The sequence below is a fragment of the Hemibagrus wyckioides genome, linkage group LG17 (genome assembly GCF_019097595.1).
Source record: "Hemibagrus wyckioides isolate EC202008001 linkage group LG17, SWU_Hwy_1.0, whole genome shotgun sequence".
Taxonomy (NCBI): domain Eukaryota; kingdom Metazoa; phylum Chordata; class Actinopteri; order Siluriformes; family Bagridae; genus Hemibagrus; species Hemibagrus wyckioides.
In genome coordinates this window covers 24,487,917-24,507,281 of record NC_080726.1, presented here as the reverse complement: position 1 = coordinate 24,507,281, position 19,365 = coordinate 24,487,917, and the positions used below count along the sequence as shown (strand labels likewise).

The following is a 19,365-nucleotide window of genomic DNA, read 5'->3' as shown; positions in this document are numbered from 1 at the left end:
CTTATAGCCTGCTTATAAATAAACTGTTTTAAGTTTAAATCATGTGTCACTTATAATATGAGGTGTGATATGTTTAATGACATTTTGAGAAAATAGATGACTTTATTTTTTGTTTAATAAATTGCATTTGTTCTCTTAAAAGAAAAAGAAAAATGTTATGAATTATGCCACTGCTTTGATGAGCAACATTTGTCATCACTAAAGACACACCCATGCTGAAAAGAAGAATAGTTTTACATGAAACATCCCTGAAGGTCTTCAGACACGTTTGCAGTTGAATTCAAGTTGTGTTTTTTTTTGCTTCACCTCCGGGGTTGAGGGTTTGTTTCCCGGCTCTGCCCCGTGTGAAGGGTTTTTCTCTGGGTCCTCTGGTTTCCTCCTCCAGTCCAAAGACATGAGCTGTAGGCTGGTTGTTGTGTAGCTGTAGTGTGTGAATGGGTGTGAGTGTGTGTGCAGTTGTTGCCCTGTGATGTGTCCAGCGTGTCCCCCGACGTCCCTGTGACCCTGTAGAGGAGCTAGAAAATCCCCCCTGAGACGACATTAAGGAAGAAATCTCCAAAATGTTGGTGGCTCTGGATGGTGGGATTATAAATGTAAAAGATCAGAAAACTTTCTAAAAAAAAACACTGTTATTGGACCTTCCCAATTTTAGAGCGCAATAAACAGCGTGCTGAAACGCATCAAGTGCAGATGTTTAAATCACTGCTATAGATATCGCTTCCTGTATTAGAGAAGAAGTGACACAAGCAAACGTTTATCCCTTCATTAAAATAGTTTCTGTAAATAGTTCCCAGTCCTGTGTTTACTGTGAAATGCTCTGAAACATTTATTTTATTTTATATACTTCTAGTGTATAAAGTCCACTTCACATTCACACACAGTGTCTTCTGACTCTATAAATACTGTGTGAAGAAAAATAGTATGTGTTCAGAGACATGAACAATGAGTGTGTGTGTGTGTGTGTGTGTGTGGCTGCTGTCTGTTAAACCCACATGAAGTGTGTCCCCTGTCTGTCTTGGTCTTTAATCTTCAGTCTTTTTTTCTGGTGAAATAAATGTTAAATTTAAAAAATTTTCCTGCTCCTGCTTTCCTTCTCTCTGTGGCTCCCAAGAGCAAGTGTAGAGGAACAGAGGAAGGATGAGAAGAAAAAGGCCTCACTGATGAGCAGCAAACTGGAAGAGAAAGGGCTACTTCTGTCCTGCTGGAGCCATCTGTAAGAACGACATCACTCCCTATTTAACTCCACATGAATTGACCTCTGTCCATTTAGACCTTTTTTACTGAGAGCAGTTAAATGGTCTCTTGCCAGTCAAATGGCTAGTGGCTCTGTTGAGGAATGAATAGGTTGGGGAAGTGCCCTTTTTGCCCTGGATGAGCCAAATGAGTGGGGTTTGCCAGCTGGGATGAGCCTGCTGAAAGAGTGACCGCATCCGCTGCCACTTCCACTGCCCCTGTTAGGCCACCTGGCACCGTGACTTTCCCACTCTCTGAATGGCTCCGTTAACATGTCCTGAGAATGATCACATGTCCATAACGGGAAAGGTCCAGATGAATGGATCACATGTGTGATGGACATCCTCACATACCTCACTTTCTCTCTCTCTCTCACTTTCTCTCTCTCTCTCTCTCTCTCTCTCTCTCGGTTAATAATTCATAAGCACAGCTTGTCTTATACCCAAAACCCCGTCCATAAACGTTAAATAACACAACATTACCTTACAGAAAGCTGCAGCGTGTCATTTCTATATTTTCCCACAGTAGACGTCCCTGAGAGACGTGTTGTCACTATAGAAACAATAACCTATTTGAACCGGCGCATTAATATACACCTGTTCTTTGATCTCTGCTAAAACGGCGAAGGTGGACTGGCCATCGCTTTCACTGGACCCAGGATCTGGAACAATCTACTCCACAAGACACCAGATGTGCTGCTGACATTCATTTTTATTCCATAGCCATGGAGAATAATTTAACGTTTTATTATTATTATTTTTTTTACAAGTTACTGTGTAAAGCAGCTGAGAGCAGAAAGTTTATAGCATGTTTGTAGAGCAGTTTGGTCAACAGATGTTGTTTTAAATGTGCTTTATAAAGAAAATGTACTTATCTATTGAGTGATTTTGCAGCTAAATTACTGTCACAGGAAATAAATCTTCGAAGAGCTGAACAACTCGGTGGTACAAGACTCAGACTTCACGAGCACGACTTCATGAGTATAACCCGAGAGTTATATAACCTGATCGAACGTATCGAACACGTGATTCCTTACAAGCTCCAAGTATAAAAAATATTTGCATCAGTTCCAGTTTAGTTCACAGTGAAAACACCTGTAAAAGATCTTCTCTCGTGTCAAATCATTTGAAATCAATTCCATGTCCTTCTCAAATCCAGGAATTTCTCATACCAGCATGAATTTCTGGAATTTTGGCCTGGTTCTATACAAAAGTCTAACAGTGCTTTAAGTTTAAACCAGGTGTTTCACATCTGCTTCGATCACTACAACCTCTGCAGAAACCTTCGCCCGGCCTCGCTTCGCTGTCCAAAGCAAAAGCGCAGGAGTAAACACCCCGAACTTCCTGCACACGTGTTTACGTTTTCTCTTTGTTTAGATCTCAGACGTTGGTGTCGGTGGATCAGTTCTTGACTCCAGTAGTCGTAGAGTAGAGGAAGGAAAGTGAAACCCCGGGTCCAGCTGTGAAAGTTGGCCATTTGTTTCGTGCAGCTGCGAGCTCATGAGAGAGCCATGTGCAGTGTGAGAACGTTATTGCAAACATATTTCATTTGGATGTTTGGAATATTGTCCAGTTTCCTAAAGTCTGTTTTTTAGTGTTACCAGTGATGTGGTGTTAATTACAAGCAGATGATCGTTAACAGTAAAATACAGACTGTGTGGAATTGCAGCCAGGCTTGAATTTGATCAGCTAGTAACCTGATCCTTGGTCATCCTTTCATTAATGACCACCAGTTTACACCCTGACAACTGCTGGGGGTTTGTGCAAACAGCTGTTTACTGAGGCTTTACAGAGATGAAGCTCTTTGTGGAGATCTGGAACCAGTCCAGATATACAAACCTTCCTTCCTCGGAATTATTTGAGCTATGCGCTGAAGTACCCTCTTACTCTACACATGAAGCATGCTGGGACCAGAATGTCTGAGAGTTTACCAGTTGAACAGGGAATCATTTCAGTGTGTGACTGAACTCTACATGTACAGATTTGCATGAATAGGACAAGAACATTGACGGACCTGTTAGGCAGATTAAGGCTGCGTTTAGGGCTAATTTCTCTAACGGTTGCAGCATGTTGTTCCCTTTTGGAGTGGTTTAGACTTGTATGTACATCTAGCCCTGAGTCACTTGTGTTAGATTATTAAGCCTTATGTGTGCATGCAGTACAGTAGAAGAAGCATTCAGCTGTAAAAGGCAAGGACGCTCGGAGACTGTGAGCAGTCTGATTTCATTTTATTTTTTTCTACATCATGAATGCAGTTGAAGCGAGGTCAGGACTTGTGCTTGAGCTACAATGATTTTACAGTGATCTTCGTTTGTTTAAAAAAAGCAAGCCATTTTCTGTCGCCGTTTCCTGCACGAATACTTTTAGAAGAATCAGTCGGCATCCTTCGTACGCTTAACAATCCACAGTCTCTGAGTTTATTACAGCTCCATAACCTCAGCATGTGATGTTATTCAATCAACGGACCGGAAATGCAGCCTTATAATTAATTAATTAACTGAGTCTTATAATTAATAATGTAGGGACCCTAACACACCGACTTGGAAATAAGTCTGATTTGGAATTAAAGCTTGGACCCTGCTGTGTTTCCCAGTTTGTTTGGAGAGAAAGACAGTAGCAGACACTCGGGGATGAGCTGAAGAGTGAATCTTCTGAACACTGTCAGTCATCCTGGATGGATTTTTTTAAACAATGTTCTCTTACAGTTTAAATAAAGCATAGCAATGTCTTCTAGCTGATATTAGAAACTGTTTTTATCAAGTGTTTCAGTTCAAATATTCAAATATTTCACTCTTTCTTACTTGCTGTAGGTGTAAACATCACTGTTTCTTGACATTTAACTAAAAATGTTATACAGGATGTTGAGAAATGTTGGACTGGAAGTGTCTACCCTACAGCAAGACATTTTTAATACATCCCTACATCCATTCATCCATCCATTCACACATTGTGGACAATTTAGAGCCAATCATCCTACAAAACATGTCTTTGGACTGGGGAGGAAACCAGAGTACCTGGAGGAAACCCCAAAGCACAGGGAGAACCTTCCTGCAAACCCACCTGAACCCAATATATATAATATTTTCCAGTCAGAAAAGTAAGTGAAGTTTATTCAGTTGACCCCTGACTGTGCGTGGGAACTGGTGGTCTAGCAGAATTGTTTTGTTGTTTTGTCACACCTGCACAGAGCTCATTTCTCCCACAGTCCATCTGCACAGGTCAGTGCTGTTCCTCGCTGATCTCCTCGCCCACCTTCCCTCTCCCGTAGCAGCCGTTAATCTCCAGTGTCGGCTTGCAGTTACCTCGGCGTGTCGTATCTCCCATGCTCAACAAAAATCTTGACAGGAAGCTCTGGTGTGGGTATGCGTGTGCTGAGCAGCGGGTGTGAAAAGGCTTGTGTTGTGTAGTTGGTGGACGAGCATGACCGGATTCGGGAAAAGAGAGAGCAGCTGGAGGAATGCCGAGTGGGAACGGGTGCATCTCTGGCTCAGGGGGCACCTGTTCTGTGAAAGGTCCTCTTTTAGGCTGCAACAGGTGCTGGCAGAGGAACTGAGTTTAAAGCATGCATTCATTCACCGTTACTGCCGGCGTGTCCGGTTAAGGTCTTCTGTTCCTCAGAGAAAAGAGCGTCTGTGGTGGCTTCCTTCCTTACCAAGCACAACGGATATATTCTGTTAAGGAAGGTGGGTCTGTTCGCAGCCATCTGAAGCACATGGCTGTGTATGTGGCATTCGCCTGTCTCAATGCCAACTTTCAGATTGATCAAAATGACAGTCTGAGAGCGCATGTCCTCAAGTGACACAGTCTGACCATTGATTTCTCCAGTGAGAGAAATGAGGGGAGGAAAAAAAACTTCCCTGAGTAAACTGTTCCAGCTAATTCATTAGCTGATGAATTTCCTGCTTTGCTAATTGAACACTTTGCAGCCAGAGAAAAACTTCAGCGTGGCATTTCATTATGTGGGCTTCTAAAGCAAAGCTGTGTACTATTTACAGCCATGGCTCTTACAGCACCGGTCACTCTCCTGACAAACGCGAGCATTTTCACACTGCTGCTTGCTTCTCTGTACCTTCTGAACAAAGAACTCTTATAGTTATGGAGACAAAATGTGTGAATCAGTTAAAACCAGGCATATAGCTAATTTAATGTTATTTAATGCTTCTGCTTGTTTATCTCACAGGAGGAACTATAGACTATATTCACACAAGAAACACTGGAATGGAATCCAGGACTTATCTTATGGCTAATAAAAGTTTGTGTTAGCTTTTATAATGCACCAAAATAACTCATTCTAGCTCAAATCACTTGAACATATTCACTCTTTGGTTTTCTATTTATTTATTTAAAAAATATATTTTATTTTTCTGTGGCCCAAAATGCTTGATTTTTTTGCTGTTTTCTTTTTTTTTTTCTCCCAAAATTTACAGTGCAATTTGAGTTTTTTGTAGTTTTATGGTAAACTGCTTGAATCGGCAAAATTGCAAGCAGAGGATTCTTCTTTTAGTCTCCTACCAGTGAAGACACGTGTGTTTACTTTCTGTGATCGTGGGCTTTGGTTGAATGCATATTGTTATGATGTCACACAACGCATCTCAGTGTCAAATCTGCCGAGAAACCACGGTCATTTTCATAATGACTTCCTCTGAATGTCAGAGTTTGCTTGATTTTTTGTGTTAATTGATTGCAAAATTCATAAAATCCTGTAGGGACCAATTTATTCTAGCTCTACCTGTATGTGACCAGATGCAGCACAGATGTTCGGTGCATGTAATCTTGAGATAGGTTTATCTATATTTACATTAACATTAGACGCCCCTTATTCAGAACGACTTACATTTCATCTCATTTGATACCTCATTTGAGTAATTGAGGTTTAAGGGCTTTGCTCAGGGGCCTAGCTGATGTAGCTTGGTGGAGTCGAGCTCACAACCTTCAGATCAGCAGGCCAACACAACCAATGAGCTACACACCCCCCTTCAATAAAATGTGGGATTATAAATGCTTTCATCTGGCAGACACTTTTATCCAGAGTAATTTACATTTATCTCAGTAGTTGAGGGTTAAGGGTCTTGCTCAAGGGCAGCTTTGGTGGTCCTGGGATTTGAACTCACAACCTTCTGATCAGTAATCCAACATCTTAACCACTGAGCTTTGCTGTGAACACACTGCCCTGCCTGGGCAAAAGCTCTGTTGGTGACGCATGTACTGAAGTTCTGAGGTTTATTTATGGGGTGATGATTGTTACAGATCGGTACAAATTGGTGGTTTGGACTTGTCGCCCGGCGGCAGGTGTTTTGCTCGACACACCCCTCTGTGCAGGTGTTACCTGTTTGGACCTCTCTGATGGAGAGGCGGGAGTTTGTTCATGATTGTCTCAGCTGTAGGTCTGTAGGCACAAGCAAACAAACTTACTCACAAACTTCAGGACCTCACTTTCCCTGGTTGCCATGGCCACCGCAGCTGTACTTGCAGCCGGTCAGAACCCGGGCTGAGAGCGCTGACAGATAAACGATCCACATGCCAGGTTTTTTTTCTTCCTCATTGACTCTAAGCCCTTGGCAGTAGAAGCAAGACTTGCATTTAGATTATTACATCCACTTTCTGATTTTGAAAGAGTTTAATAAATTGATCAAACCATTTTAACAGAGTAGGAAGCAGCTGCAAAGGAGGAAAGTTTTCGGGGCGTGAGTTTCAGCATGGTGGAAGTGACTCATCACAGATTATGTGCGTGGCAGTGTTCCTGTGCCATAGCGCAACCCGTGACTCAGCCCACCCGTTACTCAGCTGAAGATAACGAGCAAAATCATTAACTTGCTCTGAAACGCGCCATACTTCTGAACAACTTTTAACTAACTGACTCACAGGGACGTCGATCGGTTTAAAAGTTCGGCATAGCGCTCGCTTCGATCTGTGATCCGAATCGTCTTTCAGTGGATGGGGAAATGAAAGACGGGAATTTAGCATTAAGGTATAATTTCATTGTAAGGGAGTGGTAGATTTTTTTTCCCCCCACAGTTGCTTAGGTGTGATGAAGTAAAACCTCCACTGATGCTGTCCTTCAGTGAGCATTTACTTCTCATTTGCAGCGAATTTGCTGTTCATGACATAAACCTAATTCTACATTGCAGTTAGGTTATGACAGGCTGTCTTATTCCCTTCTTCTTCTTCTTCTTCTTCTTCTTTTTCCTCTTCTTCCTCTTCTTCTTCCTCTTCTTCTTCTCTTTCTTATTTGTTATTTAATTTCTCCGATATACATTGTCACTATGCATGTTTTTCTAACATGATTCCTGTAGAAAAGCTTTACTTACTCGTTCGCATGGAATTAATTTACACAGAACGTGTCCTCATTCTCATTCAGGCGAGCAGCTATAGGTAGCAGTGTCGCTAGCTTAACTACTGTGGCATTAGCCAGGTTATGAGTGAAAGATTTTCACTTTCCCAGTAACAAGTAGCTTTGTTATCTGAAGTGTCGTATCCGTCCGTATGGAAACTGAGTACTTCTATTCAAAAACCAAACGTCCATGGCGACATTTATGAAAAGAAATGGAAGCTTTTCTTTCTTCCATCCAGGAGGATGATCAATAAACTGTGGTATATTTGAGATAAACAGGACGTTGTGCTTTTGACCAACTGAGCAGCTCTTAGCTGTGGCTTTAATTCCTACAGTGATATTTTTAGGGCTGAAATCTTTTCCGAAATCCCTTCTGAGACTCCCATGTACTGCCTCTCACTCTGAATTAGGATCCTGAAGGCTGAGACTCCTTTTGTTAGAGTTTAAGAAGGGCTCACTGACACCTTTTGAAGTGCCGTGTTCATCTGGACAGCCTTGTTTTCAGTAAGCTCTTCAGCCGGGTGGTGGCCTGCCCCTCATGCGCCGCTTGCCCTCACACCTTTAATCACATTTCTCCAGAGGCCTCGCTATTAACATTCAATATGCTGTCAGTAATTAAATAAGGACAAAAGATCCGGTCTGAACAATTTTATTTAGACAAGACAAGGGGCAGGGTGAAGCAGTAAAGAAAGAGAAGGTGGGCATGAAAGTAGGAGCTGTGAGGTTTCACGCTTGTCTTGACTTGGTGGGAGCATTTCACACCTACAGAGACTCGAAAGCATGAATATCTCCTGTTTCCACCTCCTATCTTCTCCTCAAACACTGCTGAAAGAGTATAAAGTACATCTAGATGGCTGATGTGGGATCAGTTTCCACTGCAGGAACTGGGTTTAATCTGGCTGATGGAGTCTATCTACCCTTCCACTTCCTGTTCCTGAGGAGGAACTTTTAATAACCGTGTTTAAACAGAACTTGCAGTAATGGACGATACTGATTTAACTTTAACTGTATAGGATCTGTATAGACTGACGTTATTAAATACTTGTATTTACTTGTGAGGGAGCAGAACAGAGCTGAATGAGAAACCACAAGTTCTTGAAGAGCCTCAAGTTCTAGTTTCTGGTCTGTACTGCTACAGGTTCTACTCTAGAGCAGACGTTAAAGTGGCCCCTGGAAACTACGTCCCAGGAACCAGAAGCTGGTGTAGTTCTTCAGGTGGAAGCACAGCGAAACATTTTGACTTCCTTAAAAAAAAAATGTCTTTCATGATTTAAGACCCAGTTGAATATGTCCTGGTTCCACCTCCTCCTTCTGTCTCCCCAAGCTTCTCTTAAGAAATCATGTTTATCGCAGGCTGTAATTCCGGTGCTCTGGTCAGCAGTAAGGCTGAATCCGAAGTATCCAGTCATGCATGAAATGCTGCAGCTCCATCAGGAATATTGCTTCAGCAAATACAGCAGGAACTAATGAAACAGAATTGATTTCTGTCCGTCTCAGACGCAGCACACGGCCATTGTTCCTGACCCAGAATTAGCTGAGTGTTTGAGCTGCATGCTGTCCATTCAACCAGGAACTGAAATCTTTGAGGCTTTTGTGCTACGGAAAAACGAAATAACTGACTCCTCGAGTGCTGATCTTCACAGTTTAATATTTTTTTATTATTAATCATTTATGCCACAATAGATTTTTTTTTATGTAATACAAATATCATGTAATTTTTTAATACTTTTAAATAGCAGTCCCAAACATGTAAAGCTATATTTCTTATATATTTACATTTAGTTCTGAATTAATATTAATATATTGTGATACTAATCTTATAGTGTAAGAAAATATTTTGGTCTATTTATTTAATTAGCTTTTTCTGTCCTACTTTTATTTATTTTACTTTTACTTATATATTTTTTTATTTATTTTATTATGTAATTTTTATTTTTTTATTTTATTCCATTTCATTTTATTTCATTTATTGTCTCCTATTAATTTTTTTTATCCCGTTTTTTTCCCTGTTCTTTTTGATTAAGTTTTTTATAAAATGGACAAAAAAATATTTCACCGCATGTCGTACTGTGTAGGACTGTATACATGGGTCAGCTGTACTCTTTTCTCCAGCTCACACACTTTTAGCCATGCCGAGGTGGTTCAGAGTGTTTTATCGGTGAAGGTGTCGGGTTGTGTTGATCCAGTGCAACGTCAGCACTTGGGTCCATTATGGAAGATTGATGTCCTCGCCTTCTTTAATGCTTCAGCAACTCCACTGAGTTGAAAAGTATTTTTAATTTACGCTTCAGGTTTAATGCAGTGGAGAACCGTGTGGTTTTCTTCACAGTAGGATGATGAGGGTTTTGTATTCTGGTGTATGTTCAGGTGCATCACCTCGTCTGAGTCGTAACAACCTCAAAAATCATCACTAATGTGACAGAAAGCTGGCATTTTGGGTGAAAAGGTAGATATTTTGCTAACCTTTTAGCATGGAGAGGCTGTGTGAAATGGATCACAGATGGTGATTGCTCTCTCAAATGTCAGCACTGACAGTGCTCAGAGAAGCGGAGGACTGTGGCGTAAGCGTGAACCTGCGTGACCTGCGTGTCACAAACCGGTGACTGAGCCGCCTTTGAATCTCAAATGGCAAGAATTACGCAGCATAGTGTTTTGACAGAAACTTGTACCGAGCGTAATCAGCCGCCTCTTCTCTCACAGACTCGACGCTGTTTCGGTCCAAATCTTTACTCATTATGAAGCTACAAACCCATTTTCTGCTCCATTTACAGTCCAAATCTGATTTCTGCAGAAAGAGTACAAAATACATGTAGCTGCCATTTAGGTATCCGATGTGGGGTCAGATTCCACTGCGGGAACCAGGTTTAATTCAGTTTCCTGGCTGGTAGACTCCATCAACCCTTTCACTTCCTGTTCCTGAGGAGGACTTTTAATAGCAGTGCAGTAATGGACGTTACTGATTTAAACTGAACTGAATGACCAGAGGAACTGTATAGACTGGTGTTATAAACTACTTGTATTTACTTTTGCGGGAGCAGAACAGAGCTGAATGAGAAACCACAAGCTCCTGAAGAGCCACAAGTTCTAGTTTATGGTCTGTACTGCTCTAGGATCCACTCTGGAGCAGACGTTAAAGTGGATCCTGGAAACCCACAACCCAGGAACCAGAAGCTGGTGTAGTTCCTCAGGTGGAAACAGAGAAACTTTATTGACTTCTTAAAAAATGTCTTCTAATAGATTTGCATTTTAAGTCGACGTTAGTTGCAGTACCGAGACGTCTACATGGAGATTGCGTTAATGTTATGCGTTATTATTTATGTCAGTGTAAAGAGTTAAATCTTGCTTATTGTCTGTAGTGAATTTCTAACACCCTGTCCAGCAGTGGCCTGCTTCTGTCCTTCGAACCGTCACACTTCATGGCTGTTATTTGTTTTTCTGGGTTTTTATTACAACATTCAGATCCATACAGCAGCTTGTATACATCCTGACTTGTAGCATTTCATACTGGAGCTGGACAGAAAACACCCACAAGAGACAAACATGGAGCGACATCAGCGACTCGTCACTCGCTGGTGTGTGAACACATGGTACGAGCACATGTTTCTGCTGACACACACTTCCTTTTAAATCAGGAGTTAAAAATCTGCACTCGTGCTATTGTCACTCCAGAGAGAAGTGTGAGGTGATGTAATAGACCCAATACTGCAAGCCTTCCAGTCTGCTTCAGATTCAGCAGATACACACACACACACACGCAGAGCACTATTAAAAACTAGAGATCCCACCTTTCCCATGTTCTCAGATGAACACTGCTACTGCTGATCAGAAGGTTTTGAGTTCAGATCCCAGGACCACCAAGCTGATGGGCCCCTGAGCAAGGCCCTAAACACATGTGTGTGTCTTCACTGGTATGAGATTAAGAAAAAATCTTGTGCTTGTAAATTCAAGTAGTTTTCTAAAAAAAAAAAAAAAAAAGCACTAATGGTACAATTTGTATGACAATTTAAAAAAAAAAACACAAACAGCAAAATCAACATTTTTGGCTGCAACAATCACAAAAAACACCGATTTCCATGTACACTACACCAATCAGGCATAACATTATGACCACCTGCCTAATATTGTGTTAGTCCCCCTTTTGCTGCCAAAACAGCCCTGACCCATCGAGGCATGGACTCCACTAGATCCCTGAAGGTGTGCTGTGGGATCTGGCACCAAGATGTTAGCGGCAGGGTGTCCATGGGCCCCACCTCGCAACTTACAGGGCATAAAGGATACTTTTACTAGATACTGACCACTGCAGACCGGGAACACCCCACAAGAGCTGCAGTTTTGGAGATGCTCTGATCCAGTGGTCTAGCCATCACAATTTGGCCCTTCGTCAAACTCGCTCAAATCCTTACGCTTGTCCATTTTTCCTGCTTCTAACACATCAACTTTGAGGACAAAATGTTCACTTGCTGCCTAATATATCCCACCCACTAACAGGTGCCATGATGAGGAGATCATCAGATTTATTCACTTCACCTCTCACTGCTCATAATGTTATGCCTGATTGGTGTATATTAGTGTGTGTAAAATTATAATAAAAGATTTCTAGCAGAAATGTGACTTCTTCATTTCATGAAACTGACACATGGAGACATTTACAACAAGAGGATAGAGTACAGGATAAACAGATGCCACATGAAGGTTTTGTTGGAATGAGAGAGAGAGAGAGAACCTGTGAGAGGATGATAGTACGATCATTACACCACTTGGCAAATACATGCGTAATCACTGCACACTGTACACAGCTCAAGAAGAGCTGACGTTTTGGATGATTCAGTGTCCTCCATTAACTCACGATCCACTCGTTTCAGAGACTCGCTCTGCATCGTAATTAACCGGAACGTGTCAGCAAACTCAGCCAGGAAAACCTCAGCAAAGGATTTACTTTAGCATTTTCTTCTAGTCACAAGAATCCCTTTATCACATTTGGCCACTCCTCCGTTCACCGGCCTGTCAGAAGCAGTACAGCGAGTCTGCTTGCAGTGTTGTGATGGCTGTCCACATCTATAGCAGTAGAGGATTCTCTAATGTCCGCTTCGGGGCACAGCAGAGAACTTCAGCCACCACAAGAAGAGAGAGCACAAAGAGGGAGGGAGGATTAAAAAGCAGACATTAAAAAACTACATACAACCTTAAAAAATACACTTTTGTTCATTTGGCTGCCCACAAAAACTTTACTCATGTTTGTGTTTATTATGCCAAATAAATACTCTTAATTGTTCCATCTGCATCATTCATGAAGAAAGGCTGGGAGATGGGCCCCCCCCCCAGGTGTCCCCCTCTGTCCTGTCCCTCTGCTGGTCCCTGATGCACCAGAGCAGCTGTCCTGCCTGCCTGCATATTAGAGGAGACCAGCATGACATCTGAATACTTAATATCACCACAGACTAATCACACCAAGAAAGCAGATCCACTGAACTTACTTATTACAAATAACTTCTTTCAGTAAACAGGAACTCCTCTGAAAACTGCTCTCAAGATAGCTGGACAGGTCATAACTCCGTTAGTGAGCACATCGATAAACATCAGCTCCATGGTGCTCATGCAGTTATGTTTTGGTTAATTGAGCAGTCTGAAATGTGGCTGCTAACATATTATAATAGGATCTTGAGCTAGTATATAAATCAGGTTGTTCTTTCAACTTCTCCCTGTTCAGGGTCGCCACAGAGGATCATTTAGTTCACATGTTTTGATTTGACACAGGTTTTATCCCGGATGTCCTTCTTGACGCAACCCTCCTATTTTATCCAGGCTTGAGACCGGCACTGAGAGTTAACTCTTCAGTGGCTGGGTTTTGCTCCCTGCCCGTGAATCGAACCCGGGCCATGGCAATGAGAGTGCCAGAGGCCAGTATATAAATCAGGTACTTTGTTAAAAACAAGACACACACAGTGTTTACGCTCTTGGCAAAATAATCAAGTCGAGCAAGTCGTCGTTTCTCTTCACATCGCACTTAGATGGTATTATTATCATCTGGCAAGCGTCTTTATTTTTCCCCTATATGTTTAACCGTAAGGTCTCGTAGAAGCGGCAGAGTTCTATACTAGGGCTTTGTTTTGTTTGGGTTTGTGTTTCCCAAATCCAGATTCATGTGATCAATGCAAGCTAATGAATGCCTCGATTTCTGTAGTGCAGCAGATGGTGGGATTGAGCTGGAGAAGTGCGTGCTGTAATTGCAGCATTGAGGAGCACCACAGCGCCGTGAAGAAAATTTGAATTCATCATTCAATCAAATAAAATCTCGCTGCAAGTCAATAGCGGAGTTTTATTTTTCCTGAATGTTATAATAATAAGAGACGATTAAATGTCAAATAACCTGGACACGTATACTTCAGGGCAGTGGTGGTTCAATTGCTTAAGGCTCTTGATCGGAGGATCAAGGTTCAAGCTCCAGCACTGCAAAGCTCCACTGTTGGGCAATTAAGCAAGGCCCTTAACCCTGTATCATAGCTGCCCCTGTGTTCTGACCCCAACTTCCTCAGCTGTGATAATGTGAAGAAAAGAGTTCCACTGTGCTGTAATGTATGTGTGGTGATAATAAAGGCTTCTTGCCCTCAGTTCTTCTTCTCCTTCCTTTCTCGGGCTCCCAGGCCACTAATTTTGTCAACAACTTAAGTGAGTAGTAGATGCTCACCAAGGGGACTTACACAATATTACAATATACACAATATGCAACCTACAATGTAGAACCCTGTAGAGTCACGCAGATCATCAGGGCCAAGGTGAAGCCTGTGAAATGAATCTCCTGACTGATCCACCATTCAGCTGAACCCTCTACCTCCTTGCACTTATATTTTTTTTTAGATGGGACACTCGTTTTTCCACATTGTCGGATCTCTTCCTGTATGAGCGCTCATCAGCAGGGGCCTTGGATCCTTCTGTAAATTACAACCTAATCTGAAAAAGGCTTGCCTGACTCCAGTGAACCAGTAATAATCTGCTTTATTCAGCAGCACATCCATTACATGAGCTAAACAATCGATTGGTCTTTTTTTTTTAGACCCCACCGTGGGTATTAATCACTCCCCCAGTGCCCTTGTGACACAGTGACCCTAATGAAGCAAAAAGACAGCATGCAGTCAGCTTTCACCAGATGAAGCTGGAGGCTTGTTGTGTCCTGCATTGGTCCTCATCAGGTGGCATTTCGGTTGCAGCAGATTAAGGACACTTCAGACTGAATGGGAGCATTGTGGGCTTCTTCGTGCTCGTTAGATCTCAAGCTGATGATTTCATTGTTTTTCTGTCTATTTATGGCCTTAAAGGGCGGCGAGAATGTCAGGAAAAGTCTATTCATTAGACACAGACAGTTCATAGACAGTAGCTGGTTGTGAAACATGTAGCCTCCAGCTTTATAGCCTAATCTCATTCACTGCCTGCACTGAAACGCTGTCTTCATTGTCACTTGTTCCTCTTTCAGATCTGCTCACAGTGGTGTGATTATCTCTTTTCATCAAACTTAAATAATGCTGCTGCTTCATGCACTTGCTGGAAATTTCTGACTGCTGCTCGTGTGTCAAAAAAAAAAAGTTTTAAACTTTATACATCAGTTATACAGACAAGCAGTTAGGTTTATGACAGGACTGAACATGCTAAACACACACACACACACACACCTCTACCGCTACACCACAAGATGAGCTGCACTAATGAGCTGTTCCACCCATCTAATCTGACCTTAAATCACATCTCTCTCTCTCTCTCTCTGCTTGATGATTAGAAATAAATATGAATTTCATTTCCAACTTTATTTAGGATTTTTAGATTTCTGTAAAGCTGCTTTGTGACAGCGTCCAATGTTAAAAGCTCAATACAGATAAATTGAGTTGAGTTGAATTTATTGCGCACATTAAAGCCAGCTGTTTAGAGAATATAATCTGGATGTGTTGTGTGGTGGTGATGACTGAGGCAGGCTGGCAATCGGGCCACGTGTTTCATTACTCAGCACATTTCTGAGCCCGTGTCGATTTAACAAACCTTTGTGTTCATACAGATGTGTGTGTGAGAATAAACAATAAATATTTAAAACCTTTTAGCTCAGTCTGTGCATGTCTGTGTGTGTGTGCTGCCTCACAGACAGGATGGCATTAATGTGTGTGTGTGTTTCTTCTGTTTGTAGTGAGGGGGTGTTCAAGTGCCCTGAGGACCAGCTCCCCCTGGACTACGCCAAGGTAAACCCATTAAAACCACTCTGCACTACACTTTCATGCCATTTTAAAGCATCAGTTCCTGTTGTGACCGTCCCGTGTGTTCAATCTCCAATCCCGATGCTGCTTTAATCAGATTATTGACCCAAGGTGAGAGAGGGACATGCTACAGTTTGTCATTTTCAGTCTCTGAGAAAGCCTGCACACGTCTGCAGATGACACTAACCAACAAGCCTCTTATTAACCTGGGAATATCCGCTGTGGAAGTAGGAGGGCAGATGTAGGATGAGGAGGTGTTTGGAAAGAGAATACAGGATGAATCATCTCAATTATTCTCTAGTTTGATTTGCCTCTGCTGAAACAAAGTGTGCCGTCTCCTGCACGGCACGGCAAATGTCACTGCGTGGCACTCGAGACGAATATGTCTGAATTTCGACAAAGATTTAATGTTAGCTCTTTGTTTGTTCACCGTGGTCGTGATGTCAAGACAGAAACATTAATGAGCTGTAGATATGGTTGTGGGAGAGAAAAAAAAGAAAAGAAATGGTGCTATTTCTGGGAGATTTATCTGAAGACTTTCCTCACTGTAACTTTCCCAAAAGTATTACTTTCTCCAATCTATTTATGGGAGAAAATTACAACCTGGCTTTTTGGATCATCTTGCACTACACCCTGATGTCTTTAATTAGAGTTTCGGTTTGTTGTAAGCATTTAATCGGACTGTACCATCGCGAGCAACAAACCAGCTCTTAGAGTTTAAAATGTGAGTTGTAAAGTTTTTTGTAACGTTATTCCACTGTGGCAATTTTGGAGGTTTTAGGAAAAAGGAAACTAGCTTGGGAAACTAAAAAATTTTTACTCTCACACACACACACACACACACACACACACACACACACACACACACACACACACACGGCTCCGGGTGTTCATCTCCCTCACCCTCCACCTCTCATCTCCCCCACTGTTATCCCTGCCACAGCTCACTGAAACACTCATTAATATAATTCAGCACAGGTGTGTGATCTTTGCCACACACTTCCCTCAACTCCGCCCTCCATCCCAAACGAAGCTTGACCACACCCCCTACTTCCCACATTCACCATTCAGTGTAACTGATCATGAAACCAGTGTTCAGAATAGATGTCAGACATGTCCTCAGTTAAAGCCTAATGCTGAGATCGAGAGGAAGTTGTAATCACTCGCCTCCGAATGATAAAAAAAGAGAGAAAAACCCTCCTCAACTTCATCTCGTCATCTTGGCCTCGTCTTCTCAAATTGCAGTTCCTTCCTCATTTCCAGAGCGATGTCAGATCCACATGGATTTTGCATCACTTTATAGCAGCATGGCTTTAGATCAGTCAATATCCAGACACACTAACTGTTTAAACGTATAACCTGGACCACTCTAACCCCTGTTCTGGGAACACATTAACAGTAGAGTTATCAGTAATGTTAGCGGGTTGCTAAGTTACTGTTGCTGTGCTGCAGTTTCAGTCCCGAATGTTGCATGAAGTTCACTACACAGTAGAACAGATGCAGCGGGCATTCAGAAGTGTAAAAGTTTTTTTTGTTTTGTTTTTAACATTTTTTATCAGCTTCATGTGTTACATGACAGCAAACGAGACAAGAGCAAACTTTTGTGAAGGCATCTATGTTTTTTCCCCGTGCCGAGGTGCGATTTAACATCATTAATGTTCCACTTTCCAGATTCTACGAATGCATTTATATAGTTTAGTAACTTGCAGGAAAGCAACTGATTTCTTAGAAGAAGCCTTATTACCTCCACACATACATTACAGCACAGGGAAATGCTTTTCTTCACGTATCCCACCGAGGAAGTTGGGGTCAGAGCGCAGGGGCAGCTATGATACAGTGCCCCTTGAGCAGAGAGGGTTAAGGACCTTGCTCAATTGCCCAGTAGAGCTTGGCTGTGCCGGAGCTCGAACCCCGATCCTCCAGTCAACAACCCAGAGCTTTAACCACTTTAACCACCACATCCTTTTGTAGCTAAAATGTTTCTTAGATCTCCAAACATTTCCAAACTCATTGATAGGGACTGCTTACTCTATGTTAAGAGGTTCGTTTACTTTCTAGCCCTTAGTCCTGTGCTGTTTTATGAAGCTCTGTGTTTTTATACAGCATCCTGTTTCCTTTCATTATATACTGCATCAGCTACTGTATATAGGATCAAAATGACAATAAAAGCTTCTTGGCTTGACTTCCTGGCAGGCAGTGGTGGTGTTAAGGACATGGACCGGGTCAGTTTGGAAAAGCCGTTCTCCTGAACTTTTTGGGAAAAAGCAGATTATGTCCCAGCAAAGGACCAACTCTACATGTGAAGGCGGATTTTTTCCCCCCTTTAATCTAAAAGGCTGCTTGCCGAGATTAGCAATTAATAATGCTAATTTGTGGGGTCAGGGGTTTGAGCTGATTTGCTCATCCTCCTTCTTCATATTTAAATAGACAAGAAGAGAATGCAGTGAGCAGAGCAAACACACCAAGCTGTACACACACACACACACACACACACGACCTTGCTCTTAGTAAAACACTCTAAAACAATATTCACTTTAGGAATGTTGTAAACATAGGTATTTGACCCACGCGTGTCTTGCCTGAAGGACGTTTCGGTCTCGTAAAGCCCTCTGTAGCTTTGTCTAATTAATCTGGATTAAGATCAGCCAACACTTAGGGATCTGCAGTCCTTTAAATAACTGGCCTATTAAATAAATAACTCTAACCTTTTATGAAGCTAAAGTCCTCATCGCCACAAAAAATGTCATGAATTATGCAGAAGTGGAACATTGCTTGCAGCACAGCGGCGTGTCTGTGGCAGCATTAACACTGTATATTATTTAGATATAGGTTTGCAGAATAATTAATCAAACAAAACCTTCAGAGCAGTTTTGCAGTTTTTCAAACTTCCTTTCTGTGACCTCTTCACTGGACTGCTCTTAGCTTACTGATGTCTCGGTGTGACACATTTCATTCAATTCTATTTGTAAAGGCCTTTTAAAGCATAGCATAAATAGCATAAACAAAGAATAAAAATACTAAAGTTTAAAATATAACATTTATCCCTAAAAGAAGCCTGGTGGTGAGGAAAAACTCCCAGAGATGATATGTGGAAGAAGCTTTGGGAGGAACCAGGCTCAGAAGGGAAACTCACCCTCATCTGGGTGACACTGGACAGTAAATAATGCCCAGTGGAACGTCGGCATATGTCCTCCCTTACAAATTTGTGCCTTAAGAATTGAAATTGTGCAAGAAATTTACAGCGGCATGCAAAGCATTTTCGGCACACGAACGGAACGAACTGAACCGAACTGAAAGTATGTCTGAGAGCCGCTCAAAACTTGTTAGCATCAGTGGAAAGCAGAGCAAAGCCAACCGAAGGGAGTTAACAAATTTTTTGGGTTTTTTTTTTTAAGTCAGTAAAAGAGTCAACCCACGATACCAACATTGCCTTTGGCATGTGTTCAAAAGCTAGGTGTTTTTTCTGGCGTTTTTTTGTTGACTTGATTGGTGGTTCTATTTTTAGCCCAAGCTTGGTGGCATGACTTCCTGTGAGGAACCTTGACACGTTGAAATTGGTGATATTGGT

The 19,365-nt window shown here is 41.9% G+C and overlaps 1 protein-coding gene across 1 annotated transcript in view; it reads left to right on the top strand.

The window, feature by feature from the left end:
* The window catches only part of traf4a (tnf receptor-associated factor 4a), a 29,729-nt gene that overhangs the window by 2,692 nt on the left and 7,672 nt on the right, over window positions 1–19,365 (top strand). Inside the window, exon 2 of the mRNA XM_058414026.1 lies at window positions 15,731–15,782. Coding sequence (XP_058270009.1) covers window positions 15,731–15,782 — 52 coding nt within the window. The remainder of the gene's footprint in view (window positions 1–15,730; window positions 15,783–19,365) is intronic.